Here is a 16,970-nt window from a genome sequence, read left to right as displayed (position 1 = left end):
TTCTGTTATATAACCACGAAGCAAAATATGACATACACGTAAATGTTAGTAGTGTTTTAAATTCCTTATGAAACATATAACAAGAGATATTGAAAAAAAAATCACGACATCGTTAAGTATTTTCATTGATACCGTTGAAATTCCAAATCGTTGATCAATACGATTAAGCAGGTACAACATGTATGCTGTACCCATTCCCGAGCCAAATTCACGTACGTTAAGCAAATACAACACAAAATTACTGAGGAATAAAATTAATCTAAGACAAGAACATGCATCTTATAAGGTAAATACAATACTGTAAGAGCGATTTGAGTAGTTCTAGACAAAAAAATCTTTACTACACTGCCAAGGGCCAGGGCCCGGCACCATAAAACTATTCTCAGACAGATTTTTTTACTCAAGTAGGTGTTTTTACATAGACTTGAGTAAAAAATCTGTCTGAGAAAGTTTTATGGTGCCTGGCCCTGGGTTCGGCACACAAGACATCCCACCACTATGTGTAATGGCGGACAGTAAGCTATTTTTAACATTTCACATACATTTCACTACAGTGGGTTTTTCTGGCATATCAGTAAAGCCAACTAATCTAATTCCTATTAGAACTGATTTGTTTGCGAAATATCAACAAATTTTAATGTACTCTTTGACTGAATTGTCCCTATAATATCATTCACGCATTTAATTTTTTTTTCTATATTTGGACTAATTCACATACTACGTGATACCCGATATTGTTCCCTTTGGTGATGGAATGATGTTATCGTGAGATAACGTCATTTCAGCGGGAAGATTACAAAGAGTTACATTATGTTCCATGAACTATTCCATCTGTATCTGTCATTTAAACTGTATAAGTACATGTATCTACATATACAATTGGAAATATGTCTTATTTCGTTATATTTATCATTTGTTACGAGATTTCGGAACTCAAAATTCTATTATATTAAACATTTTCAACATTTCAAAAAATGCAATTTGAGTACTTACCACAGGAATATTTACAATGCAGACGGACAACAAATATGGAACAATCAAACGTGCTGAGGGAAAACTTGCAATCTACTGGATCCCGTGTATCGTAAATGGCAGCGGCTACCCGAGGGGGCGGAGTCATCTTCGGAAATTTGGTCAAATATAGTGTGGTCAGTATTGGGGGTGACGTCGCCGTTGGTGACTGAACTGTTGTTGCTGATGACGAAACAGACAGTGCTGTCGACGTCGTAGGCAGTGTTGATGACATAGTTGTTTTCGGGCTCGTTGGTTTGATGGTGGTAGAAAATCGTCCAGCTAAAATAAAACCCCTATGTCATTTAATGAGTCCATAATATATATATATATATATATATGATAAATCTTTCAGTACAAATAATTTTCATTATAACAGAAATATGTATAAGAAATCGTTTGCATGTAAGACTTCCATCATTACACAGACACAGACATTCACAGTCAACATATGTAACAGAGAAGAGACCGTGTGCCTTCCCGAACCTACCCAAACTAGTAATGTAATATTTCTAATAAACAAATAATTTCTAGCAAGATTATTATCGGAATAGGTATACATGTACTTATAGTAGTTGAACGCCTTATTACTAAACTAATCTCGGAATACAGTGAAACAACAGTCAACGAGAGTGTTTTGAGAATCCTACTTACCACAGGAAAATTTACAGTGGAGACGGACGACAGAGACTGAACAATGGAATCTGCTGAGGGCGAATTTACAATCGACAGGATCCTTGGCATTGTAGAAGGAAGCTGCGATTTGTGGTGGCGGTGTAATCTTTGGTACTTTTGTCAAGTACATTGTTGTTGACTTCATTGTTGTTGTTTTCATATTGGTTGTTGTTACACTGGTCGTCGACGATTTAACACTTTGAGAAGTCAAACTTGGAGTGCTAGGTGAGCTCGACATTGTTGCGGACGCGGGAGTACTAGACATTGTTGATGGCCCTTGTGTACTTGACATTGTTGATGACCCTGGTGTACTAGACATTGTTGGTTGCCCTGGAATACTAGATAATGTTGATGACACTGTTGTACTAGACATTGTTGATGATCCTAGAGTACTAGCCATTGTCGATGACCCTGGTGTACTAGATGATATAGCGCTGGTACTAGTGCTTGTTGGATTACTGTGTACAGCTATAACTGGGGTTATCGCAGTTGAAGATCCTGGGGTACTAGATATTGTTGTTGACCCTGGTGTACTAGAGGTTATTGATGACCCTGGTGTACTAGACATTGTTGATGACCCTGGTGAACTAGACATTGTTGATGACCCAGGTGAACTAGAAATTGTTGGTGACCCTGATGTACTAGACATTACTGATGACCTTTGGGTACTAGACATAGTAGATAACCCTGGTGTGCTAGACATGGTTGATGACCCTGGTGTACTAGACATTGTTGATGACCCTGGGGTACTAGATATTGTTGATGACCCTGGTGTACTAGACATTACTGATGACCCTGGTGAACTAGACATTGTTGATGACCCAGGTGAACTAGACATTGTTGGTGACCCTGGTGTACTAGACATTACTGATGACCTTTGGGTACTAGACATAGTAGATAACCCTGGTGTGCTAGACATGGTTGATGACCCTGGTGTACTAGACATTGTTGATGACCCTGGTGTACTAGATATTGTTGATGACCCTGGTGTACTAGACATTACTGATGACCCTGGTGAACTAGACATTGTTGATGACCCAGGTGAACTAGACATTGTTGGTGACCCTAATGTACTAGACATTACTGATGACCTTTGGGTACTAGACATAGTAGATAACCCTGGTGTGCTAGACATTGTTGATGACCCTAGCGAACTAGACATTGGTGATGACCCTGGTGTACTAGACATTGTTGATGACCCTGGGGTACTAGATATTGTTGATGACACTGGTGTACTAGACATTGTTGATGACCCTTGGGTACTAGATATTGTAGATGACCCTGGTGTACTAGACATTGTTGATGGACCTGGTGTACTAGACATTGTTGAAGACCCTGGTGTACTAGACATTATTGATGACCCTTGTGTACTAGACATTGTTGATGAACCAAGTGTGCTGGCCATTGTTGATGAAACAACTGTGCTAGGCATTTTTGATGAACCTTGGGTTCTAGACATTGTTGATGAACCTATTGTTGTAGACATTGTTGATGACACTGATGTACTAGACATTGTTGATGACCCTGGGGTACTTGATATTGTTGATGACACTGGTGTACTAGACATTACTGATGACCCTGGTGTACTAGACATTGTTGATGACCCAGGTGAACTAGACATTGTTGGTGACCCTGGTGAACTAGACATTGTTGGTGACCCTGGTGAACTAGACATTGGTGATGACCCTGGGGTACTAGACATTGTTGATGACCCAGGTGAACTAGACATTGTTGATGACCCAGGTGAACTAGACATTGTTGGTGACCCTGGTGAACTAGACATTGTTGGTGACCCTGGTGAACTAGACATTGTTGGTGACCCTGGTGTACTAGACATTGTTGATGACCCTGGTGTACTAGATGGTGTAACGCTGGTACTATTGCTTGGTGGATTACTGTGTACAGCTATAACTGGGGTTGACACAGTTGGAGATCCTGGAGAACTAGACATTGTTGATGAACCTAGTGTTGTAGACATTGTTGATGAAACTGATGTACTAGACATTGTTGATGACCCTGGGGTACTAAATATTGTTGATGACACTGGTGTACTAGACGATACTGATGACCCTTGAGTACTAGATATTGTAGATGACCCTGGTGTACTAGACATTGTTGATGACCCTGGGATACTATTCATTGTTGATGAACCTGGTGTACTAGACATTGTTGAAGACCCTTGAGTACTAGACATAGTTGATGACCCTGTGGTACTTGATATTGTTGATGACACTGGTGTACTAGACATTACTGATGACCCTGGTGTACTTGACTTGTTGATGACTTGAACTAGACATTGTTGATGACCCTGGTGTACTAGACATTGTTGATGACCCTGGTGTACTAGACATTGTTGATGACCCTGGTGTACTAGACATTGTTGATGACCCTGGTGTACTAGACATTGTTGATGACCCTGGTGTACTAGATATTGTTGATGACCCTGGGGTACTAGACATTGTTGATGACCCTGGTGTACTAGACATTGTTGATGAGCCTGGGGTACTAAACATTGTTGATGAACCTAGTGTTGTAGACATTGTCGATGACCATGGGGTGCTTGATATTGTTGATGACACTGGTGTACTAGACATTGTTGATGACCCTTGGGTACTAGATATTGTAGATAACCCTGGTGTACTAGACATTGTCGATGACCCTGGTGTACTAGATATTGTTGATGACCCTGGGGTACTAGACATTGTTGATGACCCAAGTGTGCTAGACATTGTTGATGAACCAAGTGTACTAGACATTGTTGATGAACCTGGTGTATAGACATTGACCGATTACATTACCGATAACCCTGGTGTACTAGACATTGTTGATGACCCTGTTGTACTAGACATTGTTAATGACCCTGTTGTACTAAACATTGTTGATGACCCTGCTGTACTAGACATTGTTGAGGATGTTTGTGCACTAGACATTGTTGATGACCCTGGTGTACTAGACATGGTTGAGGACCCTGGTGTACTAGACATGGTTGATGACCCTGGTGTACTAGACATTGTTGATGACCCTTGGGTACTAGACATTGTTGATGACCCTTGGGTACTAGACATTGTTGAGGATGTTTGAATACTAGATATTGTTGATGACCCTGGTGTACTAGACATTGTTGATGACCCTGGTGTACTAGACATGGTTGATGACCCTGGTATACTAGACATTGTTGATGACCCTGGGGTACTAGACAGTGTTGATGACCCTGGCGTACTAGACATTGTTGAGGAGGTTTGTGTACTGGACATTGTTGATGACGCTGGTGTACTAGACATGGTTGATGACCCTGGTGTACTAGTGCTTGGTGGATTACTGTGTACAGCTATAACTGGGGTAGACGCATTTGAAGATCCTGGGGTACTAGACATTGTTGATGACGCTGGTGTACTAGAGGTTATTGATGACCCTGGTGTACTAGACATTGTTGATGACCCTTGTGTAATAGACATTGTTGATGACCCTTGGGTACTAGACATTGTTGATGACCCTGAGGAACTAGATATTGTAGATGACCCTGGTACTAGACCTGGTGTACTAGACATTGTTGATGACCCTGGTGTACTAGATATTGTTGATGACCCTGGTGTACTAGACATGGTTGATGACACTGGTGTACTATATATTGTTGATGACCCTGGTGTACTAGACATTGTTGATGACGGTTGTGTAGCTAGACATTGTTGATGACCCTGTTGTACTAGACATTGTTGATGACCTGGTGTACTAGACATTTGAGACACTGGTACTAGACATTGTTGATGACGGTTGTGTAGCAGACATTGTTGATGACCCTGGTGTACTAGACATTGTTGATGACCCTGTGTGTACTAGACATTGTTGATGACCCTGGTGTAAGACATTGTTGATGACCCTGGTGTACTAGACATTGTTGATGACCCTGGTGTACTAGACATTGTTGATGACCCTGGTGTACTAGACATTGTTGATGACCCTGGTGTACTAGACATTGTTGATGACCCTGGTGTACTAGACATTGTTGATGACCCTGGTGTACTAGATATTGTTGATGACCCTGGTGTACTAGACATTGTTGATGACCTGTGTACAGACTTTGTTGATGACCCTGGTGTACTAGACATTGTTGATGACCCTGGTGTACTAGACATTGTTGATGACCCTGGTGTACTAGACATTGTTGATGACCCTGGTGTACTAGACATTGTTGATGACCCTGGTGTATAGACTAGATATTGTTGATTGACCCTGGTGTACTAGACATTGTTGATGACCCTGGTGTACTAGACATTGTTGATGACCCTGGTGTACTAGACATTGTTGATGACCCTGGTGTACTAGACATTGTTGATGACCCTGGTGTACTAGACATTGTTGATGACCCTGGTGTACTAGACATTGTTGATGACCCTGGTGTACTAGACATTGTTGATGACCCTGGTGTACTAGACATTGTTGATGACCCTGGTGTACTAGACATTGTTGATGACCCTGGGGTACTAGACATTGTTGATGACCCTGGTGTACTAGACATTGTTGATGACCCCTGGTGTACTAGACATTGTTGATGACCCTGGTGTACTAGACATTGTTGATGACCCTGGTGTACTAGACATTGTGATGACCCTGGTGTACTAGACATGTTGATGACCCTGGTGTACTAGAAATTGTGATGACCCTGGTGTACTAGACATTGTTGATGACCCTGGTGTACTAGACATTGTTGATGACCCTGGTGTACTAGACATTGTTGATGACCCTGGTGTACTAGACATTGTTGATGACCCTTGTGTACTAGACATTGTTGATGACACTGGTGTACTAGACATTGTTGATGACCCTGGTGTACTAGACATTGTTGATGACCCTGGTGTACTAGACATTGTTGATGACCCTGGTGTACTAGACATTGTTGATGACCCTGGTGTACTAGACATTGTTGATGACCCTGGTGTACTAGCCATTGTTGATGACCCTGGTGTACTAGATGGTGTAGCGCTGGTACTAGTGCTTGGTGGATTACTGTGTACAGCTATAACTGGGGTTGATGCAGTTGAAGATCCTAGGGTACTTGGCATTGTGGAAGACACTGGGGTACTAGATATTGTTGATGACAATGGTGTACTAGTCATTGTTGATGACCCTGGGGTACTAGACATTGTTGGTTGCCCTGGTGTACTAGACATTGTTGATGACGCTTGTGTACTAGACATTGTTGATGACCCTGGTGTACTTGACATTGTTGATGACCCTGATGTACTAGACATTGTTGATGACCCTGGTGTACTAGATATTGTTGATGACCCTGGAGTACTAGACATTGTTGATGACCCTGGTGTACTAGACATTGTTGATGACCCTGGTGTACTAGACATTGTTGATGACCCTGGTGTACTAGACATTGTTTGATGACCCTGGTGTACTAGACATTGTTGATGACCCTGGTGTACTAGACATTGTTGATGACCCTGGTGTACTAGACATTGTTGATGACCCTGGTGTACTAGACATTGTTGATGACCCTGGTGTACTAGACATTGTTGATGACCCTGGTGTACTAGACATTGTTGATGAACCTGTTGTACTAGACATTGTTGATGACCCTGGTGTACTAGACATTGTTGATGACCCTGGTGTACTAGACATTGTTGATGACCCTTGGTGTACTAGACATTGTTGATGACCTGGTGTACTAGACATTGTTGATGACCCATGGTGTACTAGACATTGTGATGACCCTGGTGTACTAGACATTGTTGATGACCCTGGTGTACTAGACATTGTTGATGACCCTGGTGTACTAGACATTGTTGATGACCCTGGTGTACTAGACATTGTTGATGACCCTGGTGTACTAGACATTGTTGATGACCCTGGTGTACTAGACATTGTTGATGACCCTGGTGTACTAGACATTGTTGATGACCCTGGTGTACTAGACATTGTTGATGACCCTGGTGTACTAGACATTGTTGATGACCCTGGTGTACTAGACATTGTTGATGACCCTGGTGTACTAGACATTGTTGATGACCCTGGTGTACTAGACATTGTTGATGACCCTGGTGTACTAGACATTGTTGATGACCCTGGTGTACTAGACATTGTTGATGACCCTGTGTACTAGACATTGTTGATGACCCTGGTGTACTAGACATTGTGATGACCTGGTGTACTAGACATTGTTGATGACCCTGGTGTACTAGACATTGTTGATGACCCTGGTGTACTAGACATTGTTGATGACCCTTGTGTACTAGACATTGTTGATGACCCTGGTGTACTAGACATTGTTGATGACCCTTGTGTACTAGACATTGTTGATGACCCTGGTGTACTAGACATTGTTGATGACCCTGGTGTACTAGACATTGTTGATGACCCTGGTGTACTAGACATTGTTGATGACCCTGGTGTACTAGACATTGTTGATGACCCTGGTGTACTAGACATTGTTGATGACCCTGGTGTACTAGACATTGTTGATGACCCTGGTGTACTAGACATTGTTGATGACCCTGGTGTACTAGACATTGTTGATGACCCTTGTGTACTAGACATTGTTGATGACCCTGGTGTACTAGACATTGTTGATGACCCTGGTGTACTAGACATTGTTGATGACCCTTGTGTACTAGACATTGTTGATGACCCTTGTGTACTAGACATTGTTGATGACCCTGGTGTACTAGACATTGTGATGACCTGTGTACTAGATTGTTGATGACCCTGGTGTACTAGATATTGTTGATGACCCTGGGGTACTAGACATTGTTGATGACCCTGGTGTACTAGACATTGTTGATGACACTGGTGTACTAGACATTGTTGATGACCCTGGTGTACTAGACATTGTTGATGACCCTGGTGTACTAGACATTGTTGATGACCCTGGTGTACTAGACATTGTTGATGACCCTGGTGTACTAGACATTGTTGATGACCCTGGTGTACTAGACATTGTTGATGACCCTGGTGTACTAGACATTGTTGATGACCCTGGTGTACTAGACATTGTTGATGACGCTTGTGTACTAGACATTGTTGATGACCCTGGTGTACTAGACATTGTTGATGACCCTGGTGTACTAGACATTGTTGATGACCCTGGTGTACTAGACATTGTTGATGACCCTGGTGTACTAGACATTGTTGATGACCCTGGTGTACTTGACATTGTTGATGACCCTGGTGTACTAGATATTGTTGATGACCCTGGTGTACTAGACATTGTTGATGACCCTGGTGTACTAGATATTGTTGATGACCCTGGTGTACTAGACATTGTTGATGACCCTGGTGTACTAGATATTGTTGATGACCCTGGTGTACTAGACATTGTTGATGACCCTGGTGTACTAGACATTGTTGATGACCCTGGTGTACTAGACATTGTTGATGACCCTGGTGTACTAGACATTGTTGATGACCCTGGTGTACTAGATATTGTTGATGACCCTGGTGTACTAGACATTGTTGATGACCCTGGTGTACTAGACATTGTTGATGACCCTGGTGTACTAGACATTGTTGATGACCCTGGTGTACTAGACATTGTTGATGACCCTGGTGTACTAGACATTGTTGATGACCCTGGTGTACTAGACATTGTTGATGACCCTGGTGTACTAGACATTGTTGATGACCCTGGTGTACTAGACATTGTTGATGACCCTGGTGTACTAGACATTGTTGATGACCCTGGTGTACTAGACATTGTTGATGACCCTGGTGTACTAGACATTGTTGATGACCCTGGTGTACTAGACATTGTTGATGACCCTGGTGTACTAGATATTGTTGATGACCCTGGTGTACTAGACATTGTTGATGACCCTGGTGTACTAGACATTTTTGATGACCCTGGTGTACTAGACATTGTTGATGACCCTGGTGTACTAGACATTGTTGATGACCCTTGTGTACTAGACATTGTTGATGACCCTGGTGTACTAGACATTGTTGATGACCCTGGTGTACTAGACATTGTTGATGACCCTGGTGTACTAGACATTGTTGATGACCCTGGTGTACTAGACATTGTTGATGACCCTGGTGTACTAGACATTGTTGATGACCCTGGTGTACTAGATATATTGTTGATGACCCTGGTGTACTAGACATTGTTGGATGGACCCTGGTGTACTAGATATTGTTGATGACCTGGTGTACTAGACATTGTTGATGACCCTGGTGTACTAGACATTGTTGATGACCCTGGTGTACTAGACATTGTTGATGACCCTGGTGTACTAGACATTGTTGATGACCCTGGTGTACTAGACATTGTTGATGACCCTGGTGTACTAGACATTGTTGATGACCCTGGTGTACTTGACATTGTTGATGACCCTGGTGTACTAGATATTGTTGATGACCCTGGTGTACTAGACATTGTTGATGACCCTGGTGTACTAGACATTGTTGATGACCCTGGTGTACTAGACATTGTTGATGACCCTGGTGTACTAGACATTGTTGATGACCCTGGTGTACTAGACATTGTTGATGACCCTGGTGTACTAGATACTTGTTGATGACCCTGATGTACTAGACATTGTTGATGACCCTGGTGTACTAGACATTGTTGATGACCCTGGTGTACTAGACATTGTTGATGACCCTGTGTACTAGCATTGTTGATGACCCTGGTGTACTTGACATTGTTGATGACCCTGGTGTACTAGATATTGTTGATGACCCTGGTGTACTAGATATTGTTGATGACCCTGGTGTACTAGATATTGTTGATGACCCTGGTGTACTAGACATTGTTGATGACCCTGGTGTACTAGACATTGTTGATGACCCTGGTGTACTAGACATTGTTGATGACCCTGGTGTACTAGACATTGTTGATGACCCTGGTGTACTAGACATTGTTGATGACCCTGGTGTACTAAGACATTGTTGATGACCCTTGTGTACTAGACCATTATTGAGACATTTGTTGATGATCCTGGTGTACTAGATGTAGCGCCGATACTACTGTGCTTGGTGGCCTTACTGTGTACAGCTCTATAACTGGAGTTGATGCAGTTGAAAGATCCTCCTAGCGTACTTGGTGTACTAGATATTGTTGATGACCCTGGTGTACTTGACATTGTTGATGACCCTGGTGTACTAGATATTTTTGATGACCCTGGTGTAGTAGACATTATTGATGACCCTGATGTACTAGATATTGTTGATGACCCTGGTGTACTAGATATTGTTGATGACCCTGGTGTACTAGACATTGTTGATGACCCTGGTGTACTAGATATTGTTGATGACCCTGGTGTACTAGATATTGTTGATGACCCTGGTGTACTAGATATTGTTGATGACCCTGGTGTACTTGACATTGTTGATGACCCTGGTGTACTTGACATTGTTGATGACCCTGGTGTACTAGATATTGTTGATGACCCTGGTGTACTAGATATTGTTGATGACCCTGGTGTACTAGACATTGTTGATGACCCTGGTGTACTTGACATTGTTGATGACCCTGGTGTACTAGATATTGTTGATGACCCTGGTGTACTAGACATTGTTGATGACCCTGGTGTACTTGACATTGTTGATGACCCTGGTGTACTAGATATTGTTGATGACCCTGGTGTACTAGATATTGTTGATGACCCTGGTGTACTAGACATTGTTGATGACCCTGGTGTACTAGACATTGTTGATGACACTGGTGTACTAGTCATTGTTGATGAGCCTGGGGTACTAGACATTGTTGATGACCCTGGTGTATTAGACATTGTTGATGACCCTGGTGTACTAGACATTGTTGATGATCCTGGTGTACTAGACATTGTTGATGACCCTGGTGTACTAGATGATGTAGCGCTGGTACTAGTGCTTGGTGAATAACTATGTCCAGCTATAACTGGGGTTGACGCAGTTGAAGATCCTGGGGTACTAGACATTGTTGATGACCCTGGTGTACTAGACATTGTTGATGACCCTTGGGTACTAGACATTGTTGATGACCCTGGGGTACTAGATATTGTTATTTGTCCCGCTGTGGTGAAGATCGTTGGGATGGTTACGATGGGAGTTGTTGAAAACCTTCCAGCTTTTGGGTAGAAAATAAATGTTTAGATCAATAAAGTAAAAAGTAGGAAAGTATATCTGCCATGATCGTTCTTGGTTTGACATTAATTAGGAATAAATTTCTGTACAATGTATGAAAAACTTCAAGTCGCGCGATCCGGTTTCATATGTACAAATATAAAAACATGTTCTCTCGTTCTTTGACATAAAAAATATAAAGAAAGACAAATATCTTCAGATCTGACATGTACATATGTACATAGCATGTATGAGGTAATACATGAGTATTGTTTATCAGACTTACCACAGGAGAGGGGACAATGCTGGTGTACAATAGGAATAGAACAATTGAACGTGTGGAGAGAGAACTTGCAGTCTATTGGATCGCGTGTGTTGTAAAACGAGGCTGGTGTCCTAGGCGGAGGGGTCATGTGAGTAGATAAGGTCAGGTAGGTGGCGGTATTAGCGGTTGATGACGTCACAATACCAGTGTTGGTAGGACTAATGCTTGTTGAAGGAAGTGAAGTCGTGGGCGCTAAATGGAGATGTTCAAAAATGCAACTTCAATGTATTTTCGAGAATTAAACTTACAAACGAGCTAACTCCCTTAAGAATCTGATGTCAAAAGCTATTATATAGAGTTAAAAAAACATGTTACCATACCATTGGGCGTGAAGGCAATATGTACATATACTTCTACGAGAAAACGAATACACATATTATTATGTAAAAGTGTTGTATCATTATGCATGATTTCATGGAAATATTACCAGCTTTCATTCCTTCGGCTTCAGTACTATAAGACCCATTGCTTCTGTACAACTTAATGACATTATATAGGGATAATCGCAAGTAACTCGAACATTCAAAAGTATGTAAGATATGCAAACAATACCAGGCAGCTGTTTGATTGGACAGCCAAGAAGGTCGATGCGCATGGCCACATTCTTGTGCCATTGTCTGGGATATATTCGCACGCAGCTAGCCCAGATTGGACATCCAAGGTCATTTGTAATCGCTGTATCCTGGTCGCTGTTTCCGGTAAACAACTAGTACAGAAAACAAATAGTCATTCTGTCTTTATCATTCTTTAACTTACATCGAATAGATGGATAGGTTTGCTTTTCGATCAACGATAGCATAATATATCCATTACCATTAGAGGAAACAAACTACTATAGCTAAAACCTACACATTTGGATTGACGGTAGCATTAAATAACAGCATTCCCCACTAAAACGCAATTTTGACAATTAAAAACAGTATTGTTTAACATTTCAGATGGTCTTACACGAATAAATGTAAACACCATAACGTATATATTCAGTGGTGAGTGAATGACCAAAGACAAAATTGCCTTTTTTATCATGACTCAAAATATATCAACATCACCATCAAAAGCTCGGTAACAAATGTTGGATGCTTGCTAATTGACAAATATAACAGGCGTTTTCATCGCGTATTTAGTCAAAGGGTTATTAATAATGCAACCACGAACATATTTTAACATGCCATTTTGGAAAAAAGCTATGTATCTTAGAAATGTATCATTCATTAGTCAGAAAAAAACCCTCAAAACATTTGTTATTTAAAATACGTTTACAATAATTGGAAATTGACTGTTTTGAGTTAAACCGCTATTCACCAATTTTATTGGAAAAATAATCTTTGAAATCATATTGAAAACACAAGTATATACTACCTGATTATGATATCACTTATCTTTTACGATTAAAGTGCAGAAATAACTCTTTCATGGGAAAGACAAATATCCTCTGTAGCAATCATATCGGTTATAGAACCGAGAAGACATAATATAACGAATGCATATGCATAAAGCCTACCGTTTCGTTGGCGCCGCCCACAGCCACCCAGTGTTGACAATCGTAACTGTAGTGCACGGCATACTTAGTGACCCAGTCTTTACAGCAGCCATTCCTGCCCTGGGTGGTCACTCCCCTCATCAGGTGTGGCACGCTAAAGTTTACCTGTAATTACACATTTATCTTGTGTCGCACGCTAAGAAGTTTAACTGTAATTACACATATGTCAGGTGTGACATGTTAAACAGTTTACCTGTAATTACACAAATGTCAGGTGTGACATGTTAAAAAGTTTACCTGTAATTACTCATTTATCTGGTGACATGTTAAAAAGTTTACCTGTAATTACTCATTTATCTGGTGCGGCACGCTTAAGTTTACCTGTAATTACACATTGATCAGATGGGGCACGATTAAGTTTACCAGTAATTACACATTTATCAGGTGCGGCACGGTTAAGTTTACCTGTCATTACACATTTATCAGGTGGGGCACGCTAAAGTTTACCTGTAATTACACATTTATCAGGTGGGGCACGCTAAAGTTTACCTATAATTACACATTAATCAGGTGGGGTACGCTTAAGTTTACCTGTAATTACACATTGATTAGGTAGGGCAAGCTTAAGTTTACCTGTAATTACACATTGATCAGGTGGGGCACGCTAAAGTTTACCTGTAATTACACATTGATCAGGTGGGGTACGCTAAAGTTTACCTGTAATTACACATTGATCAGGTGGGGCACGCTAAACGTTACCTGTAATTACACATCTATCAGGTGGGGCACGCTAAACTTTACCTGTAATTACACATTGATCTGGTGGGGCACGCTAAACTTTACCTGTAATTACACATTGATCAGGTGGGGCACGCTAAACTTTACCTGTAATTACACATTGATCAGGTGGGGTACGCTTAAGCTTACCTGTAATTACCCACTTATATATTTACATAATACATTGATATACGACTAACCGGCTATATGGTTAATAAACAGGTCGGACTGGAATATCAGGAAAAATCAAATCTATAAAATGACCAATTGCTGATGTACGTATGGTTGTAAAGGAGAGGTAAATATATTTTTTTCTGTAAATTTGTCTGAGTTTGTGAAGTAATTTCATCAGGTATTACAGCAGATGCAACTCGTTGACGAATCTCGTTGTTATATATCATGTTATATCATTTTGTAACCCAAGTAATTAAGGATTTACATCCCATTATCTGTATCACACGATATTCTTATCAATATACATCCTGATTTTACACGTGTATTCACACGTGCACCACTAATTATTACTTGTGAAATGTCCGAAGGTGTAAAGAATGTTTAACTTGTGTTGTATAACATATATGTTTACCTGTACATCACGTATAATGATGATTTACCTGTATAAACTGGTTTCTGTCGTTAGTGGCGGCTACCCAGGCGCCCTGTAGAACTGTACTATTCCCCAATGTCTGTTCTGTGGTGTTCAGCACAGCTCGCGAGGCGTCATAGACGTTTTTAGGGTCGATGGATCCGTAGTCACTTGACGATGATAAAGACATCACGTGACCTTGTGATGACAGTAATGGATTTCTGCAAATATCTGTAAATTTGGAAAAAAAAACTTTTATTGAAATTGACACATTACACCATTTAAGATGAAAATGTTTCGTCATATGAATTTGGCAAACATCTTAAAATCAATTTTAATCCTTTGCAATATATCCAATTTTAATTGAATTTGATACTTTCTTCTGTCATTGTTTGCCAATATAGCTGACCTTATACACTCAGAACAAAAATTATTTAGTATATGAACTTATTTGTACCAAGTTTATATATTAGTTTTACTTAGTACTTTATTGCTTGTTATTATTAGGTGATTACTTAAAGGCCCATTACCTTTCCGGAGCAAAATATAAAGGTTTCTTAAAAAAATAACAACATCAGAAAATGCAGCCGATGACCTACAATAAGCTTACGACACCAAACATATGCAAGATTTCCTGCGTAATATATGAAAACATTGGAGAGTCAATTCGCTGTTTTGCCGTCTGGCGCAATTAATCAACTACAGCGCGGTACTTATGACGACGGCGGAAACATAATACGACCGCTTTATGAAAATACACATTTTATTTATTCTAATCAAATCGTTCAGAAGGTGATGATAAATGTAGTATTAACGGTAAGCTAATAACTTTTGCAACTCTACAAAATTATCGATCTTGTTTTACATTCCCATTTTAAAAATTAAAAGCCGTATGGGAAAGGTAGTGGGCCTTTAAGTAAAAACCAAGTTAATTTTACATTATTATTTAGAAACATTTTATTATGGTTTTTCTAAGTATTTGCCAAGAAATTGTTTAACTGCAAATTAACTGCCAATTGTTTAACTGCAAATTAACTGCCAAGTAAAATTATAACTTTTAAAAAATACATTAAATTTTGTAAGTCAAAGTGCATATAAATCACAAAATATCTTCTTCATAGAATACTAGAAAAGGAAAATAACAGAACAACAAAAGTTGTAAATCACATTCATTACATATCATGTAGGTCACATAATAGTAAGTTGCGATGAAAATAATAAATGTAATATTTACTAGAAAATTACTTCAAAACAAATTACTTGAAATAATTGCAAATTACTAACAATTACTAACATGTACCTATTGAATAAATGAATTAACCAAAACTTACTCGATCCTAGTAAGATAATGACTTTTTCTAAGTAATTGTTAGTATTTTTTTCTGAGTCTATTTATGGGAAACATCTTGTGAACTATTCAAACTGGTGTGAGCAATGAGTTCCGTAGTACATATTAATAGTCACTTTAAATCCCCGCATTGTTTAGGAGGAAACCTCCTTGTGGCCACTATAAACGTATGTCTAGGAGCTCACTGTTCATGAAATCGACACATGATTAATTTCCTTTACATTTTACCAGTGACAACAGTAAATCCCGCCTTAAAGTGATATTCTGATACTTATTTCATCTTTGCATATTGCAGAGTTAGCTCCCTTGCGGGGTGGCATTCATTGTGACGTCATTTACTTTAAAAAAATTGACGTCACAATTAATACCTACCCAAAAAGGACAGATAACTCTGTAATATACAAATGCAGAATATTACTTATAGTTTGATGATTTTTATTAACAAGCTTAAAACAAACTGCATCATCTGTAATCTCAAGAATACTTGTTGATCAAACAAACAGCTGAACCTTTAACGAAAATGATCATATTTCATTAAACCAGACAAATTGTAGTGCGATTATTTATGTCATTGTTGCAAAAGCTAGCATTATTTTACTTCTAACATTCTATTATATGTACTGTAGAGTGAATTAAGTGGTTCAAAGAAGTAATATCAACGGTTGTATTCCAGATAACATTGGATTATTACAAACGTATGTCTGTTGGATACGAATTACTT

The 16,970-nt window shown here is 39.9% G+C and overlaps 1 protein-coding gene across 1 annotated transcript in view; it reads right to left on the bottom strand.

Moving 5' to 3' along the window:
- Positions 1 to 16,970, bottom strand: part of LOC138319557 (platelet binding protein GspB-like) — a 42,617-nt gene that overhangs the window by 3,241 nt on the left and 22,406 nt on the right. Inside the window, exons 13-31 of the mRNA XM_069262709.1 lie at positions 14,930 to 15,132; positions 13,560 to 13,703; positions 12,611 to 12,764; positions 12,020 to 12,250; positions 11,283 to 11,737; positions 10,614 to 11,102; positions 10,300 to 10,419; positions 9,815 to 10,114; positions 9,464 to 9,700; positions 8,505 to 9,265; positions 7,843 to 8,329; positions 7,621 to 7,695; positions 7,082 to 7,308; positions 6,360 to 7,008; positions 6,050 to 6,205; positions 4,583 to 5,381; positions 4,031 to 4,477; positions 1,666 to 3,975; positions 994 to 1,293 (exon numbers count right to left, since the gene is read on the bottom strand). Coding sequence (XP_069118810.1) covers positions 994 to 1,293; positions 1,666 to 3,975; positions 4,031 to 4,477; positions 4,583 to 5,381; positions 6,050 to 6,205; positions 6,360 to 7,008; positions 7,082 to 7,308; positions 7,621 to 7,695; positions 7,843 to 8,329; positions 8,505 to 9,265; positions 9,464 to 9,700; positions 9,815 to 10,114; positions 10,300 to 10,419; positions 10,614 to 11,102; positions 11,283 to 11,737; positions 12,020 to 12,250; positions 12,611 to 12,764; positions 13,560 to 13,703; positions 14,930 to 15,132 — 8,544 coding nt within the window. The remainder of the gene's footprint in view (positions 1 to 993; positions 1,294 to 1,665; positions 3,976 to 4,030; positions 4,478 to 4,582; positions 5,382 to 6,049; positions 6,206 to 6,359; positions 7,009 to 7,081; positions 7,309 to 7,620; positions 7,696 to 7,842; positions 8,330 to 8,504; positions 9,266 to 9,463; positions 9,701 to 9,814; positions 10,115 to 10,299; positions 10,420 to 10,613; positions 11,103 to 11,282; positions 11,738 to 12,019; positions 12,251 to 12,610; positions 12,765 to 13,559; positions 13,704 to 14,929; positions 15,133 to 16,970) is intronic.

This window comes from Argopecten irradians, chromosome 3 (assembly GCF_041381155.1).
Source record: "Argopecten irradians isolate NY chromosome 3, Ai_NY, whole genome shotgun sequence".
Classification (NCBI taxonomy): domain Eukaryota; kingdom Metazoa; phylum Mollusca; class Bivalvia; order Pectinida; family Pectinidae; genus Argopecten; species Argopecten irradians.
This window is presented reverse-complemented; position numbering and strand designations above follow the sequence as displayed.